This window comes from Alligator mississippiensis, chromosome 5 (assembly GCF_030867095.1).
Source record: "Alligator mississippiensis isolate rAllMis1 chromosome 5, rAllMis1, whole genome shotgun sequence".
Taxonomy (NCBI): domain Eukaryota; kingdom Metazoa; phylum Chordata; order Crocodylia; family Alligatoridae; genus Alligator; species Alligator mississippiensis.
This window is the reverse complement of record NC_081828.1, coordinates 138,295,238-138,312,567: the sequence shown is the minus strand read 5'-3', so window position 1 is coordinate 138,312,567 and position 17,330 is coordinate 138,295,238. Positions and strand designations below refer to the sequence as shown.

Below are 17,330 nucleotides of genomic sequence, written 5' to 3'. Positions count from 1 at the left end.
GAGATTTGTGGTCACCGGTGTAGAAAGCACAGAGGACTGGCAGCTGCTTTCTTCCTCCCCCTCCCGTTCCATCCTGTAAATCACTAGGGATGAAACTTGTCTACAAAAAGCAATGGGGGAGGAAGAGTATACACTACTTTCCATATGGTTCTGAAGGAGTTTGCATTGGATTGCATTACCTATCTACTAGATAAAAGAAGGTTTGGTCCCTAGCCTTTAGTTTTGTCATGGTTTCCTGTTATCATAGAACTAGGATAAAATTGAAAGGAGGAAATTGGAGTAACTTCTGTCATTTTTGTGGCTTCAGCTTTGATTTTTGTGATGGAAATTCTAACCAATGTATAACTGCATTTCTCATATTGGGGTAGAAGACCATGCATTCAGTTAACATGGGTGCTTTGAAATGGAAGGATGAGAACTTTTTGCCATAAAATCATAATATCTGCAAACTGTTAGCTATTCAACATAAGTCACTGGGAACTGACTCCTGTAGCTGATTTTAGGTTTCATTATTGCTGGACAAATGAGTCTTGCTCAAAACCCAGGGTTTAAATTGCTCTTAAGTAGAACATGTCACACATACAGTGTGCAATGCACTGAACTATCTTAAGTATACTTCTATCTTTGTCTGCCTTCCTCTGTCACCTCAAAGTGGGAGTGGGGAAACCAACCACAGTCCTAGGCAGGATTTCCCTGGCACTTTCTGAAATGGTTTTTTAAATGATAACCAAGTAAAAAAAAGGATGAGTACTGTGAAAGGTAGCTCAGTCTGTACATTGCTAGCAAATCTAAGGCACTAAATATTTCCTTCCCCGTCTCTTAACAGTAGGGTCACTTTCATTATTGAGCCCAGCAATGAAAAATGAAATACCATGTGAAATTTAGTAACGAACTATTGGCAGAAGACTTCCCATTTTTCTTCAGTTAACAGAATGGCTACATATAGATCAGACCTTCCATGTTACTGTTTTTTACCTTTTTAGATTTGAAACCTTACAAATATGCAGGCTACCCCATGCTGATCAAGACCATCACCATAGAAACATCAGATGACCAGCTCTTTTCCAAAGAATCTCCCTTGTTGCCTGCTGCTACAGAACTTGCTTTCCACACAGTCAATTGTTCAGCACTTAATGCAGAGGAACTGAGAAGAGAGAATGGAGTAGAGGTAAACCCCTAAGCTTAACAGAAGCTTTTCATGGCTACAGCTCCCCTTTTTATGTTCAGACTTACCCACCTCCAGACTTGACTGTCTAAAGTGGTGCTGTGTGGATAATGCCAAGTTCTACCTCCTCCTCCTTCTCCTCCTCCCCCCCCCCCCCCCCCCACACACACCCACACCCCATTTCTGTCCACTGTGACTCTTTTTTTTGAAGAGGGGTCTTTTTTTTAATAAAGGTAAGTTAATTGTTCTACAAAGGATTAGACATCCATACAGAGGTTACCAAACTCTTTTCTTATTGTGTACCCCCTTCCAGATTTACCAGCTGCTTGCATGCCCCTACTAGTGTACATCTTATATTTTAACCTATTGGACTTAATTTTTGTTACAGTAAGCATTTGCCATTACACAATCTCCCATATACCTCCTCCCCCCAGAGGTGTCTCTTGTACCACAGTTTAGGAACCCCTGCTCTAGAATATTCCTCTGTGAAACAGTAGCATTATTAAAGGCTCCAGTATGCTAGTTTTGCCAAAGAATAGACCAACAGCAGCTTGCTACCAAAAGTTGGGAGCAAGTAATTCCGAGCAGGGCTTTATTCTGAATAGTAGACCTAGAAACTAGAATAATAGCTTCAAGTGCTACTTAGTCTTCTAGATATCCAAAATGTGTGACTTGATGCTATGGCACTTTCAGGAAGCCATGTGAAATGCCCTATGAAAGTCTGAATCCAAAAAGCAAGTTGCCTTTCCAGGACTTCTGAGCCAAAACTGCTTCATTGCTTGTTTGGCAGCATGTTTTCTTTCGGTTTCTGTTCTAACTTACTTTTGCAGGTGCTGCAAGAAGCATTTAATCGTTGTGTGGCAGTTTTAAACCGCTCCAGTAAACCAGATGATATGTCTGTACAGGTAAGGTTTAGAGCAGCTGTTTAAAAAAATAAAATAAAAATAATTCCAATAATTTTTAAAAACAAACAAACAACCCCCCTTTTTTTCCTAACACATCATTTTGTCAGCTCTTGTGACCTTTGGTGGTTCTGGCAGAGCTGGCTTAAAGTTCCATTTCCCTTTTTAATCGAGGGCTAATGCTTTCTGTGGCTTAATGTTTTTGCTTGTAGGTCTGTGGGCATGTAAGTAAGTGTTACAGTGTGGCAGCTCAGTTCGAAGAATGCAGAGAGAAGATCACCGAAATGCCCAATATCATCAAGGACCTCTGTAGATTGTTATATTATGGCAAGGTAAGATTGTCCTAGGGTTATCAGAAGCACAGGCAGTGTTCTGCAAGCTTCCAAATGCAGCTGAACCATGGAAGTGCATTAACTAAATTAATTACAAAATAATTAAACATTGTAAGCATAGATTTGCATTGGTTTAAATAAAGGTAAGACTTTTTTAAAGACATAATACAAACTCATTCTCCTGTACACACTTCAGTCGTGGGCTCTTGGCTGTAAATTTTGTTTTTTTGGCTTTAGGTTGGGTTTTCTCTGCATCTTGTAACTTCAAGATGATGCACAATCAGTAAGTCATGCGTAGGCAAGTAAGAGTATGTATAGGTATTGCTTTTAACTTAAATGTATTGGCTTTTAAACGAGCATAGCTTGTAGGTAGTGGTGCATGGGAATCTACTCTTACAATCGCTTCTATTCAAGAATACTCTGGAGTGTTTTTAATGCAGCAGTCATTACTATTGTTTCAATGTAATGAAGATGTACCCAAGTGGATTAATAGTAATGGGTATCAGGGGTGTGGAAAGCAGGCCATGGATCTGGATTCGACCTGATTCAGGCTACAGTGATTTGGATCCCTGTCCCAACTTCAACTAGGCTGAAATCTGAAAATTTGATGCTGATTCAGAGAATTGCCATTTCAGCTATAGACAGACACAGCTTTAAATGGGGTTTTTTCTATGTTCCTTGGTTCCAGGCACGGCTCGTGAAAACTGATATGGTGGGGCAGATGGAGTGTCCCACAGGAGTGTGCACCCACCCCCCCAATGTGCTTGGCGGCAGATGTAGAAGTGGACCAGAAGTGTTTCTGGTCCCCTTCTGGATCCACCACTGAGCGTGCTAGGTCCCCCCTGCACTCCTGTGCGATGCTCCATATGCCCCACCATATCGGCTTTTGCAAGCCGCCTGGTACCTTGAGGTACATAGAAAAAACATAAAACTGTCTGTCTGAATTGTTGAATTGATTCGGAGGGGTTAGATTCAATTCGGCAAGATTAAAGGGTCTCCTGACTTGATTTGGAAACTGGGCCAAATCTCCACTGAATCAAATTGGCAAATGAAGCTTCATGCAGCCCTAGTGGGTATTCCCTTGGAGTGGAGAAAGCGAGTATTCACTCCAAGTTTTGCTTCTATTCAGGGTGACCAGACTCCTCATTCAGCACAAGAATAGACATCTGTGAAGCTTTATGGATTGTTGCTCACTTGTTGAAATGTAGCAAGGCATGGACAAGGGAGTAACTAGATTTATTTTATTAAAATATATGATTAACTTGACAATAGTAATGATTTGAAATAAAGAAACTTAAATTTGAATTGGTGGTACTGTTCTTTAGCTGTTGACTTGATTTCATCTGCTGTACATTTTTTCCTCTAATTAAGAATATTCCTTAAGTAACTTTTAATATTAAAAAGGAACATCAGCAGTTAGACACTTTAAAGTGTCTATTTTGAGCAACTTTCCACAGATGGAAAACCCAGTCTTTAGAAAGTCAAACTTGCTAGTTTTCCCACCTTTGCCACAGCCTACCTGCTTAGGTATAGAGCTTCTAATCTTCTCACCTAGTCGGCTGCTGGGCAGCAGTGGCTTCCATGGAAAGTCACTTGTGTTTTTCTTTTTTTTTTGGGGGGGGGGGGGTGTTATCAGCAGCTTTAGAGGGGTTGGGGGGAAAGTGTCCTGCTGAAACTTCTCATCTCAGCTCTAATTTTTCCTGACCTAATTTTTTTTGGTCCAGAATTTATTTCAAGTCTACAGCACTTTTTCCTTAGGGTGTCTATACACGTGCATCAAGCCAGTTACAGTGGGTTGGAGCAGACTCTGTTTTAGAGTCTGCTGGACCATGGTAATTACTGTGCTCCAGCAGAATCCTGTGTCACATGTATCGGCGTCCCCACGCTGAAAAGTGGCAGCAGGACTGCTTTAGCTAAACCTCAAATGTGCCCCCGAGGCCATCTTTCAGTGCAAGGATGCTGATGCATGTGATGCTTTGGGTGCTTTAATTAGAGCAGCTCTTGGAGCTGCCCCACCTGCCTAAACACCCTTAGACTCCAAATTTCAGTTTGTTCGCACTGGTCTCTTCACCTGCCAGACTTAAGTGGAAAAAAGAATAAAAGTGCAAATACGTTCTTCTAAAGCCAGGAATATTGTTATTGAGTCCATGAATTTGTAGATTATTCAGCGATTTCTTTCTAGGTTGGCTTCCCTCAGTCATGAAAAATGTAATCAATACCAGTCCTCCTTTATTTCCTAGAGCATTCCACGAGTAGGTTCCTTGGGAGTAGAATGTGTCAGCTCCTTTGCTGTGGATTACTGGCTACAAACACACTTGTTTCAAGCTGGAGTTTTGTGGTATTTGCTTGGTTACCTCTTCAACTATGATTATACACTAGAAGAGAGTGGTATTCAGAAGAGTGAAGATTCTAATCAACAGGTAATGTTAAACTTAATTTTCACCTTTTAACCTGAAAGTTGAGTGAGTACTTGCCATTCTTTGAAGATATATAGTATGAATCCTGACCAATAATGCTTACATTGGTTAATAGGTTAATTACTTTTATTTAGTTAGAGCAGATCTTGAATATATATTTCAGTAGGTGGGTGAGTCAACTGTGGTTAAGGTTGAAATGTTTGCATACTGTAGCTTTTCTGTATCCTCTAAGTGGCAGGACTGTGATACAGAATGATTTTTCTAGTTACTTTTAACTTCTAAAATGGGTTCATATTGGTAAATTAGTTATTTAAGATGCTTGCATCCAATATCACTGGTTCTAAAATGTATTTTGGCTTAAGTGTCAACTGAATCTCACATCTTTCTTTTTCTCTGCTCCTGTAAAATTGGGGATGGTAGCTTTTTTTTCCTTAAACAAAGAACCCTCCATGATGGCTATATTTTAAACAGAGGATAGATTCCCACCTCCCACTGTTCTCAGTTGACTTATGTATTCCTTTCTACTTCATGGTTACAATAGGAAACATCTTTCTTAGCTCTGCTCTTGCTGAGAAAAGATAGGAAGACTTTGCCTAGTTTCTGGAAAGATGGACTAAAACTCACATAACCTTTTTGTATTTTCAAAATGATACTCGGAAATGGCTCAAGGACAGGAAGGATGGTAAAAGGGCTAGGGAGACTACAGCAGCTAGGGTACTACTTAAATAACTGTGGTTGATGCTTCACAGAACCAAATGATTAGAAATGCCTACTTATAACGTTTTGACTGACATTAAGTCTGGCTTCATATGTGAACTTCAGGTTATTAAGGTTGAAATGAAAATGTGTGTTTAATTATCCTAGAAACAAGCTTAATTAATGACATGCGTGGAGATAGGAAAGATAACTTACTTGATTTTTTTTGTCCCAAACAAGTTTACTTTATAATTTTTGTCCAAAACTACGTCAATATAGCCAGTAGCAATAATAGAATATTTCAGTTAATACAAAGGAGAAGAAAACTGAAGTACACCAGTTTTGAATTTTTCTATATCTTGATGTATAGAGGTCCACTAATACTACTTCTGAGTTTCCTAGGCTTCTAATATTTCGCTTTTGGAATAAGTAACCTCCCTGCCATGCTACCATCCAGAACTTCAAGTTCTGAGTACCTGTTGATAGGGACCTACTTTAATTTGTAGTTATGTGGTTTCTGCAGGAATTGCAAAATTCAGCTGTATCTGGAATTTTACTAGGTAGAAGTAAAAAAAAAAAAAATAAAAAAAAAAAATAAAAAAAAATTCTGCTACCTAAAGCAGCTGAACATCTAGAACTCATCACCACTGGAGTTGGTTTGCAGCACCTACTCCCATTACAAAATGTATGCTTATTTTTGTTATCAGGACTGCAGAACCAGGAAGCTAGTCCAAGCATGCTTATGTACACTGCAGGGTACTTATTTTGAAGGCTAACTTTTTTTAAAAGGATAGATAACTCTTCATTTATACTTCAGGTTTCTATTCAAATATTTAAATTGTTAACCTGTCTTGTTTTGTTAACAGGAAGTAGCCAACAGCCTTGCCAAACTTAGTCTTCTAGCTTTGAGTCGTCTTGGAGGGTATTTGTCTGAAGAACAAGCTACACCTGAAAATCCCACCATAAGAAAAAGCCTTGCTGGAATGCTGACCCCTTATGTTGCAAGAAAACTTTCCGTGGTCACTCCTACTGAAGTAAGATGAAAAATGCTGGTGTTTTTAACATTTTACCTAGTAATTACTATATCTGACACTGCCTGCCAAGCACATCTAGGCCAGGCTGATTACTGAGAAGTGCAACAAATTCAAAAGCAACTAAATTACTTTTTTTTTTTTTTTTTTTTTTTAGTTGGCTAGTGAGAAACTTATGCAATAAGTGATCATGAGTTCTTTAAACACTACAAGCAGAAGTGAAATACCCCAATCATTTAATTGCAAACCAGTGTAAAGGGAACAGTACTTTGGAGGACAAAAATGGGAGTAAGGAATTCAAGTAGTAGACGGGCAGTATGAGGCTGGAAAACAAAGGGGCAAAATCCAGGGTGGTGGTGGCATTTTAAAGACTGGTGTTACTCCTTTTTTTAATGATGGAGAAAAGGGCAGTGGTGGAGGCTAATGATTAGAGTAAATCATGGGGCAAATAAGGTGATGGTGTATATTGAACTCGGTTGATCCAAGAACGAATGTAGAATTGGAGCAAAGATGTTCTTGTTTTAAGACTTCTTTCATAGGGCTCTGAAAAAATGTTTCTTACAAAAGGGGTGAAGAACCAATGGGGTAAAAATGGAATGAGTGGTATATAGGTCAAAGCCATTCCAAGCCTACTCAGATAGTGCTTAACAATAAAGAGCTAGGTAGCTCTTTGCAGTAAAGAGCAGATGTTGTGTCCCACAAATGAAATAATGGATGGGGGAGATTCTCTCCTAGACACCATCTTTTGTATGGTCTTCATTCTTACCCATTGTGCCAGAGTATAAAAGGGTGGCGGCCCAAAGAGCAGTACTACACCTTGTACTCGAAGCTTTGCTAGGAATGTTATAACTTTTTTTTTTTTAAGTAGGCTTTTTTATCTAGAATAAAGAAGGTTGAGGAGTAAGGACAAATAAGCTAAGTAGGGTGTATTCCTGAAATGTGAAGAGGGGTTCAGAACACAGCGAAGGGAGGAGGGGGCAGGAGATCTGCCTCAAAGATGGGAAGCATTGGCTTACTATTAGCTTGCTGGTAGTAGTGAAGGTTGTATGGACTTGGAGGGCTTGCTGTGTGTGCTTCTGGGAAGCCCAGGTGGAGAACTCCTGCAACTATTAGTGCAAAATATGTATGTGTGTGTACATCAGACTTCTGGTGTCTGAGAACCTTGGCCTTGAACCTGTGGCTGTTTTTGAATTCATAATAGTTTTATGAAAGCCTTATACACAGAAAAGAAAAATGAGCTTTCCTTGGCAAATTAAGTCTTTGAAATTTACTTTTTGATATGAAATTGATTTTTTTTTTTTTTTAAACTCTTCATGCCACCTCCTAGATTCTGAAGATGCTCAACAGCAACACAGAGAATCCCTACTTGATCTGGAACAATGGGACAAGAGCTGAACTACTTGAATTCTTGGAATCGCAACAAGAAAGCATGGTTAAAAGAGTGAGGAACTCCTAAAAATCATTTTTTGGGATATATAGCGAGAACTTCTATAATGATATTCTACTTCCATCCTATCATGTAGAGTGTCAGTCAATCCAAGTATCCATTGATAATCACTCTGGAAGTGGTGAGGTGGCTAGCGCTGTTTGATCTACAGACAGCCATGAGGGGGTAAGGCAGGATGGCACCCTTTTTAGCCAGCTGATTCAGAGAGGCATATCTTGTGGGCAACAACCAAGTTTTAGTCTTTCCTCCTCTCCTACTGTTGCCTACTCCTCTCCTAATACCTGATGTAGTAGGTTGGCTAAAAGTTCATGCCCTTGAACCAGTTGTCCTTCTGCCCTGCCCTCTATATCTGAGGCTAAGTGGCATTTTAAAAATTTAGTACAAAAATTGCTAATACAATTGCAAGCGTCTCACCAAGTAGGAATCCTTCATCAGCTAACTTGATGTTTTTATCCTTCAGCTTTTATTTTTAATTTGACTCTTCTGCATAACGTTTAGTGTTGATATTTTTTTTTTTCCCCCCCTGAGTTTCCTAGGGAAACGGTGGAGTTGCTGTTTATTTGTACTAGCTGCTCTTCAACATCTAATGTAATCTAGTAATTTTTCATGAGTAACCATCTTTCTTTTCCCCCCCCCCCTTTTTTTTTTTTTTTAAGGGAGACTGTGACAAAAGCTATGGATCTGAATTTGTCTTCAGTGACCATGCAAAAGAACTTATTGTGGGGGAGATTTTTGTTAGAGTTTACAATGAAGTCCCTACCTTCCAGCTGGAGGTGAGACTCTACTGGTTTCCCAACTGGCAAAAGAAACAAGTTGATACTTAAGGCGTGTTTTGTTTGTTTTCCCTACCAAATAAAACAGTAAAGGGTACCAAAGCTTGCATCACAGGACACTTTTGTACATAAATACACTTCCTAATAAAGCATAAGCTCTGGACGTCTACATCTCCTGTAACTTAACATCACAATAAAACTTGTCACACTGGCAAAATAGATTTTTATCAAAACTCTGCATACTAGCAGGCCGATGCTGGTATTAGCTGCTTTAAATTTCTTGCTGCCACAATTTTTTTTTTTGTAGCCTATGCTTTTTGTAGGGGTAGAAAAAGTTTAAAATGCCCAAGGTGGTGGTTTTTGCTTACCCTGCTCAATGCTTAACTTGCATTTAAACAAATTAAATGAGATGCACAGAAGACGGTGAGCTCTAAATTTACACCAGGAATTGAAGACTGCTATGAGTATATGACAACTTTCTAATGCCTAAACTTTCTACCTGCCAAAAGGACACCTGGTGTTTACCACTTTCCTAAAATGGGAGAAGGGGGGGTGCTTGCATAGAAAGGTTGAAAATAAATTAATTGCTGATGTCCTGAATTTTGGAAGTTCATAGATTCATAGATGTTAGGGTCGGAAGGGACCTCAATAGATCATCGAGTCCGACCCCCTGCATAAGCAGGAAAGAGTGCTGGGTCTAGATGACCCCAGCTAGATACTCATCTAACCTCCTCTTGAAGACCCCCAGGGTAGGGGAGAGCACCACCTCCCTTGGGACCCCGTTCCAGACCTTGGCCACTCGAACTGTGAAGAAGTTCTTCCTAATGTCCAATCTAAATCTGTTCTTTGCTAGCTTGTGGCCATTGTTTCTTGTAACCCCCGGGGGCGCCTTGGTGAATAAATACTCACCAACTCCCTTCTGTGCCCGTGATGAACTTAAAGGCAGCCACAAGGTCACCTCTCAACCTTCTCTTGCGGAGGCTGAAAAGGTCCAGTTTCTCTAGTCTCTCCTCGTAGGGCTTGGTCTGCAGGCCCTTAACCATACGAGTTGCCCTTCTCTGGACCCTCTCCAGGTTATCCGCATCCTTCTTGAAGTGTGGTGCCCAGAATTGCACGCAGTACTCCAACTGCGGTCTGACCAGCGCCCGATAGAGGGGAAGTATCACCTCCCTGGACCTATTTGTCATGCATCTGCTGATGCACGATAAAGTGCCACTGGCTTTTCTGATGGCTTCGTCACACTGCTGACTCATGTTCATCTTGGAGTCCACTAGGACTCCAAGATCCCTTTCCACCTCTGTGCCACCCAGCAGGTCATTCCCTAGGCTGTAGGAATATGTTGCTTTTACTACTCATTCTTTCAGTATGAGCTTATTGTACCTCACTGTTTAAAACATAAAGCCTTTTGGCTGAAGAGTCTTAACTGATTTTTAACTAACTACTGTCTCATTTCAAAGCTTCCAAAGGCATTTGCTGCAAGCCTTTTGGATTACATAGGCTCACAGGCACAGTACCTTCACACGTTAATGGCGATAACACAGACTGGAAAAGTAGAGTCTGACCAACATGGAGACCGGTTACGGAGGGTTGAAATGGCTTTGGAGGCTCTGAGAAATGTCATAAAACACAACCCAGGTAGGCTTCGACTTGGCAAGTTCATTAAGAAGCTTCTTGTGAAAATTCAATAATTGACTTGAAAGAGTTCCTTAAGACACCATTAAAGTACAAATTAAGCAGCTATAAGTGCCTGGGAATTTAAGTTAGTCATGCAGATGCATATGTATATTATCAGGAAAGTGCACAAACTATCAAGTCTGGCATGTGCTTGCTGCTTCCTGCTATCTTGAGAGTATGAATTCTGTGGTCTTTCCCTTGTTACTTTAGCAGCTGTATGCATTTGGAAACCAAAGTTAAACCTATACGTATTTTAAAGCAAGGGGACAAATACTGCGTGTTAGCTTGACTTATTTTTGCTATGGAAGCCTCATGAACCAGTTAAGTGGTGAACCAGAATGTCCTCTGTTAGTTACTAGAGACAAGACTCCATGTCCCAAAGCTTAGTCAAAGCCTTTTTGGGTTTAATGAATGATTTGACTGCTATTTTAGTTCTTATTTCAAATGGGCAAACAACATGTCTCTCTTCTTCTGTAGGTTCTGAATGTGAATGCATAGGTCACTTTAAGTTAATATTTTCCCTTCTGCGTGTCCATGGAGCAGGTCAGGTACAGCAGTTGGCTCTGGAGGTAAGTAAGAAAATTGCTTGGACAACATTCCTTTTTCCAAACCATAGTACATAGTAGTAATGCTGAATGTAGTCAGTATGATGAGCCAAGTAGATGTAGGTAGGTTAGTTGGTTATAGCCATGCTTTATTAGGAATTTTTCCATCCAAAATCGGGCAGTGATTTGGTGTTTCTTTTAGAAATTGACCAGTAATTGAGGTTTAATATTCTTTATATAGCAGTGCCTGAATGTAGGGTCTTACTGTTCTAAAAAGGGAAAAAAAACTCTCAATTTTTCAGCTTTTAACAGGTTCAACTTCATTTGGTAAACAAAAAATGGAACTTGTATTACCTTTTTTCAATGGTTCCTAGCTTTCTCGAATTACTAAAATGTTTCATAGTTACCTTAACCTCAAGGTAACGTAATGCCGAGTCAACACCATTCTGCACTATAAACTAGGTGCAGTACTGGGTTTCAAAATATTGGAGTGCAAATGTGAGGGTTTCTGTTAGTTTCCAGGTACTAACAATACTTGTCCCATGGTGGTGATGAATGCTCTATCTGGACACAGCGATGGTCACTGCACTGGAGTGGGGAGGGGGAAAGAGGAAGATGGATAAGAGATGGGCATAGAAATGTAGTTACCCTGTCCTATATATAAAATACACACAGTGGTTTGGGGGGCAGAAGCAAGAATAAGTCCATATGTCCAGACCAAATCTGGAGACTAAGCCATGTAGTCTCAAGAAAATGTACTTAATGCAAATATTGCGTTTGTTCTTACAAACATCAAGCGGCTTAATTCTGCAGTTAAGCTGGGAGAGTTCCTTTTCCTTTTCTAATGATTCCTGTGGGGTTTTTTTTTTTTTTGCAGGTAGTGAACATAGTGACTAGTAACCATGAATGTGTCAACAACATTGCTGAGGCAATGGTTCTTTCCAACTTACTGGCCCTCCTGCATTCACTGCCTTCAAGTATGTACTGCATAGTCTTCTGAGCTCTGAAAAACAAAGTTTGACTAACTCGTGAAAATTGACTGGAATATGACTATTTGCTCTCTTAACCTGATTTGGATTAAAATTGCATAGGTGAGAGGGTAAAAGTAACAGTGTATAACTATGACTTGCAAATAGTTTTTACCTGAATCACAAGTTTTTAGTAACAAATGTTCAAGGTCACCTAGACTTTGCTGTTTTCCTGGCAAATAATAAATTGTAAAAACCTCCTGACATCCATTCTAAAACAGGAATACTTCTTAAACAAGGTGGTGTGCCATATCCTGGTATTGGCTGCATGTTCTCTACCTGAATTTGTAAAGCTTGCAACAGTTTCTAAATGGGCAAAACAGAGATTCTTGGCCTAGGTAGTTTTTGTTAACCCTTCTAGTAAGCTTGTCAACATCAGACTAAACAATTTCTAAGAAGTATCCAACTAAACACAACAGTAAGAGTGATTTCTAATGCTTGTTAATCTTGACAGGTCGGCAGCTTGTGCTTGAAACACTGTATGCCTTGACGTCTAGTACAAAAATAATTAAAGAAGCAATGGCAAAAGGTACAGTAATCTTTCCTGTTGAAATTATTTCAAAATAGACTTTTAAGATCAAAAGTCCATTGCAGAGCTGTGATAGTCATTCATTAGTTTGTATTCTGCTATTTAGCACGATGTAGAGTCTGGTTTCTTGCTATTGTGATGAGTAAAATCTGTCTTGCCCCACTTTTACCCCACAGGTGCTTTAATCTACTTATTAGATATGTTCTGCAACTCAACTCATCCCCAAGTCCGAGCCCAGACAGCAGAGCTTTTTGCCAAAATGACTGCAGATAAGCTAGTAGGTCCAAAGGTAAGCAAGAGCACATTAACATGCCTACACTGGAGCCTTTTTAGGAAGGACTCTGTCCTCCCAATGTCTTATTCAAAGAAAGGTAAAGCAATTCAGTGGCTTCAATTTTAGAATGAATAATTATAAATTTATCTGCCCAGGAGCTCTCCCCACCTTGGGGGGCTTACAATATGCTTAATGTCCTCCCCTCTCACTAGCTTGTGTCTACATCTGCTGAATTTCTCAAACCTCCATTGCAATAATTGGTATAATAAGGTAAAATATGTTCTGTGTCTTTCAAAGGAAGTTCATCTAAAGTCCTGACTAACTCATATTACTGATTATTCTTATGTACACAAATTGAGCTGGATACAGACTTAGTGCACAATGCTTTTATCCCTAGTAAATGGTTTGCAGCGTGGACCAAAGCAAACCTCTAAGAGGAGATTAAAGGGAGACTTAAATAGCTGGTCAGTCAGGTGGTCCTAACAGTGAAAGCCACTCGTAAAAGATCTTTTCTTCTATAGCTTTACAAACTTTTTAAACTAAACAACTTGATATTAAGCTTATGTCTGGAATTTTCTTTCAACTCTTTTTTAGAAGTGGCAGCAGTCGTCGCCTTGATGCATCATTTCAGCTTTTTGTTGTCAGTTATCTGTATTTAGACTAATTATGGATTGTACACTGGATCTTGCTGACTGCTTTAATGATAAAGCAGCTTTAACCATCAAATTCTGGAAAAAAAGTTCAACTGCTTCTGGGATTTTTTTTTTTTTTTTTGTAGGTTAGAATTACATTAACAAAATTTCTACCTGGGGTCTTCATGGATGCCATGAGAGACAACCCTGAAGCTGCTGTTCACATTTTTGAAGGAACACATGAAAATCCTGAGTTAATTTGGAATGACAACTCCAGGGAGAGAGTATCAACAACAGTTCGGGAAATGATGCTACAGTATGTAGACTTTTTGTGTAATGACATGCATATTTCCTGAGAGAAGAGCTTGTTTAGTTTTAGCCCCTACAAAAATCCTAGCAATCTGTCTTGGTTTTTTTAAGGGGATGGGGTGGTATAAAACAGGGTGAAAAAACTCCACCAGACTTAAACAATCCTTCTTTTATTCAGGCCACAAAGTGAGGTAGATCATGTAACTTCTAGATGGCCATCTGTAGCCTAGATGGGGATGAAAGGGGTACTCAAGTCTGCTTGCTCCTTAAAGCCACTAAGTAAAGCTGTTCTCAAACCTCTGACAGTTTTAGCACAATGATGCATGGCAAGGAGAGAATTAGGAAGCATAGGGTTTAGTGTTGAATGGTGAGCCAAAATTTACTTTTCTGCAATACTACCTGAACTAATCGCATTTTAGTAGTGTTTTTTTTTTCTAAAGTTTATTCTTTCTCTTTTTAAAGGCACTTTAAACTCCAGAGGGACAACCCTGACACAAACTGGAAGGTAAAAGCAAAAGTACATGTCCTAGGACTTCAAAGTATAAAGACAGGAAAAAGTAGAAATGTGAAACTTAACACATACACCCTTGCCCCCATACTCCCCCCACAAGCACTTCACATGTGGAGACGGGCTACAAATGTATACTTGGTTCAGGAGTTCTGAAACGAAATTAGAAGAGAAATTAATACTGAGTTCAGGTTTTTTTGAAGAGTTCACAACGTTCAGAACCAAGATGCAATTTTGTTCTTGTTTCCTAAAGTTGTTGGGATACTGTTAACTTTGAGGTGAAGATCACTTAAGTGAGTTGGTTGTGTATTCAGTCTCAACACTGAATTTTATAAAGTGTTGTGCAAGTCAGTAGGACATGAGACTTTCTACTCCAGATCTACCATATTTACTCAAATATAAGATGACCCCCCCCATAGTTAGATTCTACATATGGAAAACTTATAAATTGGTCATAATTTTCCAGGTATAGAATCTAATTATTGGCAGTACTGCCTTGAATTTTGTCCCCTTCCCAGTACCTCCCACTTCCAAGTAAAAAATTTTCCCCCTGATGTGGTAAATAGCCCATCCCCCCCCCCTTACTGTCAGATGCTGCACTCACTGAGCACATAAGTGAGGGGCAAACTTTTTAGAAACATTTAACCTTTCAAATAAACATGCATCTAGTAATTTGCACATGGGCAAAATGCTGCAAGTACCCATAGACTCAATTCATCCAGAATTAATGCATTTTAACTTTATGAAACTGCTGCATGTTTTAGCAGTTACTCCATAAACATGCTTTTTAGCAATACTTTTGTACCTACTTATGCGTAGTACAAACTATGCTGATGATGATGATGATGGTTCATAACTTTACTGGGATTCAGCCCAATTAACTATATGATAGTCAACAGTTTTGTTTTTTTTTTTTCAAGCCATGGTGACTCCACATCTTAGCACTGCTGTGTATGTGTGCTCCAGATATACCTGCCTCCTTCCACTCCCTGCCCCCAAACTGAAACTGGGTGTTCTTGTCACAAGTCCTGGGATCCTCCAGAAATTTTATATGCAGGTGTGGTGCAGGCAGCCTAATTGGGGTGCACTAATCTATCCTTGTAGGTTCCTATCAGCATCTCTGTCTTTTGGCTGAGATCAACCATTTTTGATACCAAAGGGAGGGTATCAGGACTGGCTGTGGCTCTCCCGGTGCTAACTGGTCTGGTATTGCAGTACCTCCAGGCCTTTTATGCCAGTTCCCTCCTGGGGAAGCAACTGCCCACTTTTTTCTTTACACCCCCTGTGCTGCGTGCCCCCCCTCCCCCCCCACGGTTCCCATTAGTATGTTTGCTCAAACATGTATGGTCCATGGTTTTGTTCGGTTCTTTTGTTTTGTTTTTAGTCATGCTCAGTGTTGGCTGCTTTTTAATCAACTTCCTAGTTAGTTTTCATTACTGAGCACATGCTGCTTTTGACAGCAGTTTAATGGTACTCAGTGTATTAAATGAAGTTTCCTTGTCTACATATGTAAAATGAAGGGTTGTATTTCCCCCTCCATGTTGATGAGGGGGGGGATCTCATCTTGAATTTGAGTAAATAATGCAGTTGTTGGAGCCTACAGTTCAAGTTCATCCATTCTAACTTGTCTTAAGACAATGAAAGAGTAAAAGGTAATTGGTAGGAAAATTTAACTACACCTCTGCATTGGTTTCATGCTCATCTTCAAACACCTGAACAGGTGGAATTTGGTTCCAATGTGGAGTTGAGCACTTACTAACACTTGGTGCAGTGTCAAGTAATTGAAACCATTTAAAAAAGATGGCTTATTGAGTCTTCAAATGCAACAAAATGTAGAAGTAGATTCGTTAAACAGTACAGCAAATAATTTTTTTGCATTAATGCTGTGATTTGTGTTCATAGTTAGTGTAGTGGGAGAGAATGCAAACTGCTGAGCCTGGAGGAAAAACTCACTTTAATTCAAAGTTTCATTCAAACTCTTGTCATACATAAGATCAAAGAGAAATGGGGATTAATTGTGCTTGGCTCTATTCTGATGTGTATAATGCTTATTTAACATAATTGTGGTAGTAAATGAGTAAGTGGATTGCAAGTTTTATTCTTTGCTTCCTCTTAAGAGGCCTGACTCTGTGTGCTGTGATATAACTCCCTGTTCCTGTCCACTTCGCAGTTGCCTGAGGACTTTGCTGTGGTGTATGGTGAAGCAGAGGGTGAACTTTCAGTAGGGGGAGTCTTCTTAAGAATCTTCATTGCCCAGCCAGCCTGGGTTCTAAGGAAACCTAGAGAATTTCTTATTGCACTGCTTGAAAAATTCACTGAACTACTGGAGAAAAACAACCCCCATGTAAGAAGACTTTTTAGCTTTTCCATTTAAGATTTAACTGATTCTACTTTTGTTGTCTTCCTGAGCTGTTCTTCCATTAAAAACCTCTAATGCAGAAGTGGACAGATCTTTGCGAATCCAAACAGTTTCCTCAAGTGTGTAACACTGGCTTGCTTGGAGAGAAGTGTCTTGCGCAACTAAGAGGGAAACCTTTTTTTATTTTCAGGAAAAATGTTTGAAGCTTCTGAGAAATGGGTCTTTGTTCTGTGCCATGGGTTCCATGCACCATGTACAGTTCCATAGCCACTCCAGAACTGACTTGGAGTAATCTGATTAATCCACTGTATCCAAAATTATAATTAGTTAATTTTGCTCACCCTCATGGGGTGAGCAAAATCATTAGTTTCAGTTGAAACTAAATGGTGAATAAGCCAACTCGCTTCAGTGGTGTTCAGGGAATATTACAAGGAGGCTGGAAACTGCATCAGTAAATGAATGACAAATCTGAACATAGGTATGACTGCAGCTCATGCACATAACTAGTATTGGTCAAACTAGCTAGTTTGACCATGTGGCCATGTTCCTACACTTAATGCAGCAGACTGCAAAACCCATCTGCAGGTTCTCATCTGGGACTTCAGGTAAGTACTTGGGTAGTTAGCCTATGCCAAGATTTGTGGCGTAATGGCTCTCCTTTAGCAGTAATTGAACCACTTACTTCCAGTGCTACCTCAGGTGTGCCTAA

At 39.7% G+C, this 17,330-nt stretch overlaps 1 protein-coding gene across 2 annotated transcripts in view; it reads left to right on the top strand.

Annotated features, from left to right (window-relative positions):
- Nucleotides 1-17,330, top strand: part of DNAJC13 (DnaJ heat shock protein family (Hsp40) member C13) — an 82,248-nt gene that overhangs the window by 57,380 nt on the left and 7,538 nt on the right. For both annotated transcript variants that reach the window (XM_059728783.1, XM_059728782.1), the window contains 15 exons: nt 984-1,168; nt 1,996-2,070; nt 2,280-2,399; nt 4,640-4,819; nt 6,379-6,546; nt 7,871-7,984; nt 8,647-8,763; nt 10,221-10,398; nt 10,915-11,006; nt 11,860-11,959; nt 12,465-12,539; nt 12,716-12,828; nt 13,592-13,761; nt 14,217-14,259; nt 16,433-16,606. In XM_059728783.1, coding sequence (XP_059584766.1) covers nt 984-1,168; nt 1,996-2,070; nt 2,280-2,399; nt 4,640-4,819; nt 6,379-6,546; nt 7,871-7,984; nt 8,647-8,763; nt 10,221-10,398; nt 10,915-11,006; nt 11,860-11,959; nt 12,465-12,539; nt 12,716-12,828; nt 13,592-13,761; nt 14,217-14,259; nt 16,433-16,606 — 1,904 coding nt within the window. The remainder of the gene's footprint in view (nt 1-983; nt 1,169-1,995; nt 2,071-2,279; nt 2,400-4,639; nt 4,820-6,378; nt 6,547-7,870; nt 7,985-8,646; nt 8,764-10,220; nt 10,399-10,914; nt 11,007-11,859; nt 11,960-12,464; nt 12,540-12,715; nt 12,829-13,591; nt 13,762-14,216; nt 14,260-16,432; nt 16,607-17,330) is intronic.